The 12,297-nt window shown below is 38.2% G+C and overlaps 1 protein-coding gene across 4 annotated transcripts in view; it reads right to left on the bottom strand.

The window, feature by feature from the left end:
• NELL2 (neural EGFL like 2) overlaps window positions 1-12,297 on the bottom strand; it is a 464,213-nt gene that overhangs the window by 97,516 nt on the left and 354,400 nt on the right. For all 4 annotated transcript variants that reach the window (XM_024991811.2, XM_059886477.1, XM_005206382.5 and 1 more), the window contains 2 exons: window positions 3,127-3,249; window positions 289-384 (listed from right to left, as the gene is read on the bottom strand). In XM_024991811.2, coding sequence (XP_024847579.1) covers window positions 289-384; window positions 3,127-3,249 — 219 coding nt within the window. The remainder of the gene's footprint in view (window positions 1-288; window positions 385-3,126; window positions 3,250-12,297) is intronic.

The following is a 12,297-nucleotide window of genomic DNA, read 5'->3' as shown; positions in this document are numbered from 1 at the left end:
AATGAGTAAAATGAATTATGAAGTCATAAAATCCTAGGCAATCCCACACATTTTTTTCCTGAGAAAGTTCAATATGCTTCTAGTTATAATAGCTGCAAAACCTCTTTAGACTTTGGGCAAACATTCAGTGAATACCTCTCCCTGAAACTTTCTACCTCCTGCATCCTAAGCTTCCGTGTTAATAGAACCATGCTTTTGAGAGCCTACTTGAAACACTATTTTCCTCATGGATTACTTCATACATTGGTATAAAAGTTCATTTTCTAGAAGACGGTATGATATCCTTACCTGTTTCACAGCTGTGCCCGGTGAAGCCTTGTGGGCAGGCACACACGTTGGCGGCAATACAAGCTCCTCCATTTCTACAACCATCTTGGCAAAATGCTAAAATAATTCAGATACATGATTTTAGCACTTTATAAGGAAACAATTCAAGATTCTTCAAACTAGCTTTTCTTTATTGCCTTGGAGATGTTGACATCCAATTATACATCCTATTATAATTTCATATTTATAATACACTTTCCATATAGGTAAGAAACTTCAACACAATTTGTAGAACAATACTCTTTCTGATGTTAAGTGTTTCACCTATAAAAGAAAATACTGAACTTTCTTTTAACAAAAACCAGTAACCTTACACAGCAGTAAGTGCATTAGAATTAGTATTATATCTCATTATAACAATCTAAAAATCTTGAAATTAAAACTATAAAAAATGGCAACTATCCTAAACAGTTACCTAAAGAGCAAACCACCATCTAGAGAATGAGACTCAGAAACTAGAAATGATTGAATCCTATGAGGCTCTGATCATTCTTCACACTGTCCAAAATGTCAAAAAATACTAGAAAAATGCCCCATCTTTCAAAAAGCTATAAATCCATCCTAAAGGGATGAATTAGTCAATAATGAGAATTTGCCAAAGGGGTCTTAGAGTCTTGCATTCCCCCGCCAAGGATATGTCAGGATCCAGGGCAAAGGAACTTCATGGCCTGTTGTGTTAGAGTGGCTTTGTGAGTGAGGGGAGTTTTTCTGTGAGTAGAAAAGGGAGCCAAGTTTCAAGCCATTGCAAGGGTGATGTTTTGAGATGGTTTGGCTTCCAAAAAAAAAAAAAAAGTGGGAAAAACAAGGTAGGTAAGACTGTGTACCCTTAGAAACTTCTGTTTCCACCTCAATTTATACTTTGTTTCTGTAAGGCTTAGGGCTACTCCCTCAGCCTGGCTAGGTCTGTCATGGATGAACCACACCAGCATTTTCCAGGCCTCAAGCAAAAGCTTTTTCTCTAATTTTCTGGCACATGCTTCCCATAGTTAGTTAGGATGTACTTTCTCAGAGAGGTAAACTGTAGAAATCTGAGATTCTGTGACTGAGTTAAAAGAAGCTTGACTTGACTTCTTTGATTCTAGGTCCTAATTTGTCTTCATCCTAGGCAAAAACAATACCTAGTCACCAGGAATTTGCAAAGAGATTAGGAATTTAAGTCTCATAAAAAGAAAGGGTATATCATGTATATATCTTCACTGGAGTAATTTACAAGATTTCAGCATGTTGACGGAGGACAGGATGCAGATCCTATATCTAAAATATATCTCTTCCCAGCTTTTGACATTCCCATCAGAAAGGCACATAGGACTGGAGAGTCTTTTGATAACCTATAGTCCTAATTTCCAGAAGAAATTTATAGATCCTGGAAAGTTCTCCTTATTTCAAAGAACTTTCTATCTGCATCTACTCAAGGCTTCAAGAATTCTTTACACTATAAACTTTACTCTTCATATGAATAAGGAGTGGGAGTCAAGTACAACTAAGACTGAGAAGGTTGGGCTCCCAGATGAAATCTTAACTCTCAGCACACCCAGATGCTTTGGGGAAGTCCTAAGGGATCAGGTACACTATGCTATGGATTTAGCTTTTCTCTGGATCAGTCTAGATTCTGAGGAAATCTTTGTGGGATTTGGACCCCTAAATGAGTAGATCTTTACAATGCTCTAAATTATGGATTTCCATAACTTTTACAATCAGAATAATCCTCTGGCTCATCCATGTCTGTATCCAGTGTATTATTGTAGAACAGGCCTTAGACTCATGCTCCAAGGCCACTGCATTAATAATCATTTAGTGTTATTTCCTGTCTCCCATATACATGGCATCAAATAAAATTAATTTTAGTAATCTCCATGACAGCATATTTGAGGAATGGGCAGTTTTGAAGCTTAAAATGCCTAAATTAGACAAATCATAAGTTTTATATGACATAATAAGGAATATGGACTTTATCCTATGGAAGTCAGTATGAGTTTCCAAAACAGTTTCCAAAATAGTTTCCTCTATTTCCCTTGTGAACTAGGAGGTAAGCTCATCTGATGAAGGAAAAAGAGAGCATGGGTGCAAGAGAGAATTAATGGATGGTGGGAGACTAGTTGGAATGTCCACTGATGCAAATGAAAATCTGAGAATTATTGATAAATAATTCTCAGGTAAAATCAGAGATGACAATACATACGAACCCAATATTCCCAGTTAATTAGTACCTAACAGCTCAAGAGAGAAAACAGAGAAGAAAAACAGTCTGACTGATCCCAAATAGATATTTTACAGTGAATCATGGTAGTAAAACAAATGGGTTGATGGTACTGCTGAAAAAATACAGCTGTAATGTTTGGACTCAAAAAGAAGTATATGAACCTGGGAGGAGACTGGAAAACTGGATGAAAAGGAAAGATCAGAGAGGTTAAAGATGAAAATCTATGAAAAGAACAGAAGGGGAAAACTGGAAGCAAAGGGACTTGGGGTCAGACAATAGAAATTTAAAGTCTAGATTTCAAAGATGGAGCAGTTCTGTACAAAAGTGCCTAGGGTATGGTTACGGCCACGGTCTGCTTGAGAGGAATAAGTGCAAAACCACTGCGGTTGAGGTCATGGAACATTAAACCAGAGTTGATGAACAGCTGGCCACTTAAACACTGATGTGATCCAAGAGGAAGAACGTGAGCTACACTTTGAAGTTCTCAGTGGCTGTGGGAAACACCCAGAAGGTAGGTAACAGTGATGAAAAAGGGTGGAGAGGAGAGATGGAGTGCATCATCCCTAATGGAAGAGGTATTAGCACTTAAAATCTTTTACCTTTGCATGTAGTTCCATTCCCGGTATAGCCTGGTTTGCAGACGCAGTTGTGTCCTCCAACAGTATTGAAGCATAAAGCATTTTCATCACAGTTGTGCTGATTCGTGACACACTCATCATGTTCTGAAATGAGGACACAGTTTTGTTACTCAAAGATAGATTTTCAAAGACACTGTGTTTTAAATTGTACCTTTATCTTTGTTATTGTATGGTATTTCTTTCCAACAAAAACATGCACAGATTATCTATTAAAGAAGAGTTTGTATTTTGAGGTACATACATAGTGCATACATCCACAAACTTTGAACACAAAAAGATTTGGACAAAAGGCAGATGAATAGTAGGAATGAATAGAGGAGCAGACAGGGAAGGATAGGAATTAATTCTCAGAAGTAGATACCACAGCCAGCTGTTTAGTCTCAGTGGTTAATATTTGGGGAATTATCTCATGATATAAATCGGCCACCTAACTTTTTCCTGTAGTAAGGGAAGGATGATAGGAAAGGAGGTGTGACTGTATTGCTCCACAAATCCTGACCTGCAGGATAATGGAACTGAAGCCCTGGGAATTAGATGCAGTTAACACCCACATCCACACTTGCAAACATAAAGATACACATGCAAACTGTTGGGGGTATTGGCATTTCTTCGTAAGTTGCCTCTTTCTGCAAAGGAGGTCACACTTTTCTTAAATAAGACAAACTTGCCTTTATAATATGTGCAAACACAAACTTTTTGATATACAGTCAACATGATACCTTCTTTAACTGTGTGTAACCTGACACTTTCAAAAGCACTGAATCACTTGATACCCCCAGCTCTGCTATGAGAGAGGAAGAACCGATGTCATTATCACTAGTTTAAAGACAAGTCAATGGTGGCTCAGAGTGCTTCAGGGGCCTGCACAAATTCACAGTCATAACAGGCAACTTCAGGATTCTAGCTCAGTGTTCAGCAAAAATGTAAACATGAGGAATAACTACAGTCAATATGAGAAAGAAAACAGATCTAACACTAGAATCAAGACAAGTAGGAAATGAAATACAGATAAGGAAATGCATACGAGTTAGTTCAGCGATCTGAAATCCCTACAGCCTCATACTCACACGGATCACCCAGGCTCTTGCATAAATATTATTCAGGTCTAAAATTAAATTGTATTTTAATATAATTACATTAATTAAGCCATTAATTCACCATGATATAAATAATCAAAGCAAAAAGAAATATTTCTTTTTCACTTTAGAATTCTTGGTATTTCAAACAACATAGATACTATTCTAAATAACATAACAGTAATATATCTAATTTTGAAAAAAACTTGCCTTTGACATATGCAGTTGAGATTAGACTAACATTTAACTACTAAAATCAGATGCTCCTTATTTTTTTAAAAAAAGGTTAACATTTCATGATTCTATGTCCTGTGTTAAACAAGCACAAAGTTGGATACCTTTAACTATAGCTCTATAATAACTTTATAAAGATTATTCCCAATAACTTTTCAGAGGACAGAGAGATTTCAGTCACTAAGGTTTTAGAATTACAGTAATAGATACCTTATTCTACAAATTCCTGGCTGAATTTCCCCCAATTGTATAAAATTCCACTTTTATTATTTAGAATCAGAATATTTTAGAGATTTTAATAAATTTATGCATACTGATGGCAGCCTAGAAAACAGCTGGATTACAAATGGGTGTCTTAACTGGGGCTACCCTTGGACATGATTAAATATCGGAGAGACCAGAACGGGCAGCCTACCTACTTGAGTTCAGCTGCCTAAAGCAAAATAAATCTGCTCTGTGTAGTTTGCAGCTGCTGCCAATTTTCTTTCCAGTGCAATTCAAAGAGCTGCAGTTAATCTATAAATCTCTATATGGATAGCTACAGGCCCTTTAAAGACAGCTGCTGATTGATTTGATGCTGTTTTTATCCCTGTCTTGCTTGTCCTCTTAATTAGATGGCACCCACTGGGTAGAGGAAGGACCTAACAAGATTTAGTTTAACATCCAGTATGGTAATGTTCAACAAACGTAAATAACTGCACAACCCAGGATCTGCTTTCCTCTGTTGTCCTTTACTCACAGCATCCACTGAAATGAAGAAGTGGGTCCTAAGCAATTCAAGGGTGAAGACAGTTTTCCAGTTTTCAAATGTACCAGTGCACACAGGTGTGAACGCTGTTCTCTTGGCCTTCAGTGCCTACCCCATGGATTCTCCTGGAAAATTCTTACTACTTTTAAATTCAGTTCAGTCACTCAGTTGTGACTGACTCTTTGCGACCCCATGGACTGCAGCATGCCAGGCTTCCCTGTCCATCACCAACTACCGGAGCCTACTCAAACTCATGTCCATTGAGTCGGTGATGCCATCCAACCATCTCATCCTCTATTGTCTCCTTCTCCTCCTGCCTTCAATCTTTCCCAGCATCAGAGTCTTTTCCAATGAGTTGGTTGTTTGCATCAGGTGGCCAAAGTATTGGAGTTTCAGCTTCAACATCAGTCCTTCCAATGAAAATTCAGGACTGATTCCTTTTGGATTGATTGGTTGGATCTCCTTACAGTCCAAGGGACTCTCAAGAGTCTTCTCCAACACCATAGTTCAAAAGCATCGATTCTTTGGTGCTCAGATTTCTTTATGGTTCAACTCTCACATCCATACATGACTACTGGAAAAACCATAGCTTTGACTAGACAGACCTTTGCTGACAAAGTAATGTCTCTGCTTTTTAATATGCATGTCTAGATTGGTCATAGCTTTTCTTCCAAGGAGCAAGTGTCTTTTAATTTCATGGCTGCAGTCACCATCTGCAGTGATTTTGGAGCACCCCTCCCCCCCCCAAAAAAAAGTCTCTCACTGTTAAATGACATGTTTTCTGTGAAAATATCTTTCTCCTACCTCCTGCAGAGTTGGGGACTTCTGTCTGCTTTCCCTAGCACAAGGCTCTCTTACTATATTTTATCATAAATGTCCGCTTCTCCTTGGTCCTCTATTTTCATGCACCACTTGGGACTGTGAAGTTTAGGGGAAGAATTTTACATTTTTCTTTGTATTTCATTTCAGCATTTAAAGATAGTGTTTCGAATAAATGATTCAAAGAATGAATGACCAGATCAGGAAAGCTAGGATAGCCTTCCTCTGCTGTTATCATTCAAGTCAACCTAATCCATTCAACTGTAGAGTGTGTGTATGTGCTCAGTTGCTCAGTTGTATCTGACTCTGTGGCCCCAGGGACTAAAGCCCACCAGGCTCCTCTGTCCATGGGATTCTCCAGGCAAGAATACTGGAATAGTTGGCCATTCCCTCTCCAGAGAATCTTCCCAACCCAGGGATCAAACCCCTATCTCTTATGTCTCCTATGCTGGCAGGTGGATTCTTTACCTCTGAGCCATCTGGGAAGCCCCATTTAACTGGAGACTAGATATCAAATGGAAAGCTACTGAAACTTAAGCTGTTTTTTTGTTTGTTTTTTTTTTTTACTGATTTTTCTATCATGGTGTTTTATTTGGTTTGGAATATTTCAAATGTTTATTAAGATAGCAAGATACACTTTGAAAACAAATATTGATTCCTTTTCATCATTACTTTAATTTTTTTCACACAACTTAAAGTTGGTCATACAATTATCAACTAAACGGTGATCTTAAGAAAAGTCTTTTAAAATGCCTTTCCTGAAATCTCACAGAAGAATTAACTTTAATTTGACAGCTCTTTACAAAAGAGAATGTGAATGAAGCAAGGAGCAAATATCCTATAAGGTTATCTCAATAAATAGTTAACGATTGCTGTGCCATATCCAGTTTTGGTCAAATGTCAATCTTTTTACCCTTTCCCTGACTCACATACCCCTAAGGACTCAACCACCAACCCACCAGTCAGCCTATCCATTTTTAAAACTTCCTCCAACATTTTAAACATATAATTGATAAAATAAGGAGGGAAATATTATGACAGAATTTAAATCAATATTATATACCAGTGTTTGAGAAGAGCATGTCAGGATGTAAGTGTGAATGAATTCCAAGTTTTATTTCACATATAGTGAAATGCAGACATTTCAGGTATGATGTTCAGAATATTCAATCTGTCAGATTCAATGCTATCCTCATATCCTCAGATAAAATGTCATTGTTCATGTGACATGACAGTTCAAACAATAGCTGGGATTGAAACCAAATGCACCCTTTTCTTTTTCTTTTCACTAAAAATATTAGCACATAATAATTTTAATCAAAATATAATCATTTTTGTATCTATGCATTTTAAACAGTAAAATGGAAAAAAGAAAGAAATATTGAAGGAAAACTCCATCCTTTAACATTTCTTAAAAAATAGTAATATGGATGTCAATTATTATAGTACATTCTATATAGAACAGATGACCTTATAGTGGTAGCTGGCAAAAATTTCTCTTGAATGCCATAATTTGCTTGCTCTGCATCTTCACATATATGTGAAACTGGTTTTACACCAGTGACAAAGGTCAGCACAGTAAAATTCATTTATGAAAATAAAGTAATAATATACACACCTGAATTTACCTAAATGTAGATGTTACATCGGAGAAGGCAATGGCACCCCACTCCTGTACTCTTGCCTGGAAAATCCCATGGACAGAGGAGCCTGGTGGGCTGTATAGTCCATGGGGTCGCTAAGGGTCGGACACGACTGAGCAACTTCACTTTCACTTTTCGCTTTCATGCATTGGAGAAGGAAATGGCAACCCACTCCAGTGTTCTTGCCTGGAGAATCCCAGGGACGGGGGAGCCTGGTGGGCTGCCGTCTAGGGGTCTCACAGTCGGACACGACTGAAGTGACTTAGCAGCAGTAGCAGCAGATGTTACATATAACAAAAATATTGTCATTTCACTAACCTGTGTAAGTTAATGTATCTAAAATCATTTTAAGACTCAATACCCAACAGATCATTAGTCATAATAACACATCAGATCAGATCAGATCACTCGCTCAGTCGTGTCCGACTCTTTGCGACTCCATGAATCGCAGCACGCCAGGCCTCCCTGTCCATCACCAACTCCCGGAGTTCACTCAGACTCACGTCCATCGAGTCAGTGATGCCATCCAGCCATCTCATCCTCTGTCGTCCCCTTCTCCTCCTGCCCCCAATCCCTCCCAGCATCAGAGTCTTTTCCAATGAGTCAACTCTTCGCATGAGGTGGCCAAAGTACTGGAGTTTCAGCTTTAGCATTATTCTCTCCAAAGAAATCCCAGGACTGATCTCCTTCAGAATGGACTGGTTGGATCTCCTTGCAGTCCAAGGGACTCTCAACAGTCTTCTCCAACACCACAGTTCAAAAGCATCAATTCTTTGGCGCTCAGCCTTCTTCACAGTCCAACTCTCACATCCATACATGACCACAGGAAAAACCATAGCCTTGACTAGACGAACCTTTGTTGGCAAAGTAATGTCTCTGCTTTTGAGTATGCTATCTAGGTTGGATTCAAATTGAATTTTAAAATTGGTGTTCATATTGAGCTGTTTCCAGAATGAATATACTATCTAGAGATGATATGGCCATTCTAAAATTCACATAGCTTTTCTCAGTGTGATTTTAACACAGACATACAATACACATAGCACATGTTCTATTCAAGAAATTCACTATGATACAAAATGCAAATACTACAGAAAATAGGAGTGAAAGTAATTTAAATGTATCTACAATTCAATTAAATACAAAATTTTCAATGTCTATTTGTATTAGGATTTTCCTGGGATTAAAAATATGACTATAAGTAGTAGTTACCCTCACAGAACTTATAATTTAGTTGGGGAGATTAGATAAAAACATAAAAGCCATACATGGCTTCATTATGAGAAATGCTGAAGCAAGGAAGTAATCTCTGTTTAAAAATGTTGAGATCAACAGAGAAAGTCATTTCTAGTTGGGTAAGTGGGAATACAAGAATGACTTTATGCAGAAGGGAGCATTTGACACAGATATTTTTTATGTGTGTGGAGGAAAGTTACAGATTCTAAATTAAAACAGCACTTATTTATTTGCTTCTTTTCTTTTTGGAATCTTGAGCCTCTTACAAGGTTGAATGAACTTCAGTGCTTTGTAATAATTGTACCTCTAATTCAGTGCTTACTACATACTACACACTTTGTAACAAAAACCACTTCATTTAATCCTCATATTCACGTGGAAACATTATTTTTCGGGAAGTTAAATTTGGCTTGTAGATGTTACCTATCTTGCCTGAGATCACATGGCTGATAACTGTTAGAGCTGTGAATCAGGACATCTGACTCCAGAAAGTAGTCTACTGATTGCTATGCAATAGAGCCTCCTGACATTTAATAAGTCTTCCCTGATCTATTTTTTTACTCTAGTGATCTTTGATGTAATTATTCAGAAATTTTGAATGTTTATACATTAGAAGTCTTCTAATGCTTAGTGTTAGGAAGCTGTGACTGCTGTTCAGTTGCTAAGTCACGTCCAACTCTTTGTGACCCACTGGACTGCAGCACGCTAGGTTTCCCTGAATTTCACTATCTTCCAGAGTTTGCTCAAACTCATGTCCATTGAGTTGGTGATGCTATCCTCATCCTCTCTTGTCTCCTTCTTCTCCTGCCTTCAATCTTTCCCAGCATGAGGTCTTTTCCAATGAGTGTGCTCTATCAGGTGGCCAAAGCATTGGAGCTTCAATTTCAGCATCAGTCCTTCCAAAGAATATTCAGGGTTGATTTCCTTTAGGATTGACTGGTATGATCTCCTTGCCATCCAAGGGACTCTTCTCCAGCACCACAGTTCAAAAGCAACAATTCTTCGGCACTCAGGTTTCTTTATGGTCCAACTCTTACATCTGTATATGACTACAGAAAAAACCACAGCTTTGATTATGTGGACCTTTGTCAGCAAAGTGATGTCTCTGCTTTTTAATATGCTGTCTAGGTTTGTCATAGCTTTCCGTCCAAGAAGTAAGCATCTTAATTTCATGGCTGCAGTCACTGTCCATGTGATTTTGGAGCCCAAGAAAATAAAATTTGGCATTGTTTCCACTTTTTCCCCATCTATTTGCCATGAAGTGATGGGACTGGATGCCATAATCTTAGTTTTTTGAATGTTGAGTTTTAAGCCAGTTTTTTCACTCTGCTCTTTCATCCTCAAAAAGAAGCTCTAGTTCCTCTTCACTTTCTGCCATTAGAGTGGTATCATCTGCACATCTGACATTGTTGATCTCTTTATTGTATTTTCTAGTACTTTGAACCCTATAGGAGCCTTATTCAAAATTATAGAACTCCATAGGACAAAGCAGTGAGGTAATTTCAGCTCATACTAAAATTCACATTTTCACTCAGTTGAGAGACATTTAAAAAAAAAAAAGGAAAATAGCAATATGGTCAAATACAAATGTTTGAAAAACAAAGTAACCGCCTCACAGAACCTGAACTCTAACACTGCTTCCCTCAAATGAAATCTTTGGAAGTTCAACCTAAATGCAGTTTGGCAAACAGATATCTCCAATGTCCAGGAGTCAGTTAGGCTTTGGTAATGTCATCCTTTGCTTCTGGGTAATTCTGGTTTATATCCCTGTAATATACCAGATCCTTTGGCTGACATCTTTACACAGTAGATTCCACTCTTCTGACAACAGAATGTAATATATCTTCATAGCTTTATAACTGGCCCAATACTCTCAGAGAATCTTTCTTTTCCTCTGATAGATTTCTCCAGTCACAAGAATTACATTACCTATGCTGCATCTTCTACTCTCTTGTCTAAATCCAGAAATGCTGGGAAAACAGTGGCTATCACAATATACAGGTGAAAATTCCACAAAGAAAACTGCTTCACTCTCTTTGAACTGAGTGTTTTTTAGACTACGAGCTCAAAATGAGCATATTCTCTCTTTGAATGTGGCAAGATGTGGCTCTGAATCTAGTGACAACCAACCTCAGGCCTTTACTATGATTTGATTATTAGAAACCTGGGACAAAGCTCCATCAGGCTTAAGACTGGATAAGTCTTGCAGCAAGGAAGCCCACAGAAGTATAAATTTTTCTTGAAAGTGAAAGTGAAGTCTCTTAGTCGTGTCTGACTCTTTGAGACCCGTGGACTGTAGCCCACCAAACTCCGCCGTCCATGGGATTCTCCAGGCAAGAATACTGGAGTGGGTTGCCATTTCCTTGAGGAGCTCTTAATAACATCATCAAACTATATGGTTAGATTGGGGATTTATCTCAAAAACAAAGAACTGCTTGGTTATGGTCCTCTTACATTTCTGGAAACCATATTGCTTGCCTGAAGGTATCAAGGAGATTTGAAGAAGCTCCTCCATGAATTTCAATCATATGTGTCCCCACCTAAGTCAATGTGCTCTGACCTGTAAAGAGCATCAGAACTTGACAGCCCATGGGTCTGCAACTGAGATCTCTTATTTTTCTCTCAAAAGAATGGCAACAATGATGAGTCCCCAGATAATACATGCCATCTCTGTTTCTCAAACAAAATAACTTTTTGAATTTGACCATAGCTCCTAGGCTTTCCTGTTGGCTCAGTGGTAAAGAATTCCCCTGCAATGCAGGAGATGCAGGAGATACGTGTTCGATCCCTGGGTCAGGAAGATCCCCTGGAGGCAGACATGGCAACCCACTCCAGTATTCCTACCTGAAGAATCCCATGGACAGACAAGTCTAGTGGGCTACAGTCCATAGGGCTGCAAAGAGTTAAACTTGACTGAAGCAACTTAGCATGCACGCATAGCTCCTTAGACCATTCACAAGATAATTTATTCAATGGCAGGTCTTTTCAAAGTGAGTACACACTGAATATAAAGTAATATCTCTATTACAACTCAACAATTTTTAGATAATTCGGGGGCCTATTGGAAAGAACTTGAAGCGCTTCCTTCTCTCTTCTCCTTTCTTCCTCCCCCTCCACAAATATTTAGTGCTCAATGACACCAGCAAGACAAATCTCTGAAATCAAAACATCTGTCCTAATGATTAAAGAAGACTGTTTCCATTTATCAGTTTAAAATGTCCCCCATAAACTGTTCTGTAAGGGGACCCTAACTACATTTGAAGGACAAAGTAGAAATATGAGAAAATTATGTACTATTATAAATAGCAATAGCAGGGAGGCGACATGATACATATGCTTTCCAGACAGGCTTGGTTTGAGATGCTGTTTTATTCAA

This window comes from Bos taurus, chromosome 5 (assembly GCF_002263795.3).
Source record: "Bos taurus isolate L1 Dominette 01449 registration number 42190680 breed Hereford chromosome 5, ARS-UCD2.0, whole genome shotgun sequence".
Lineage (NCBI taxonomy): Eukaryota > Metazoa > Chordata > Mammalia > Artiodactyla > Bovidae > Bos > Bos taurus.
Note: the sequence above shows the minus strand (reverse complement) of the source record. Positions and strands in the feature narration are given on the sequence as shown.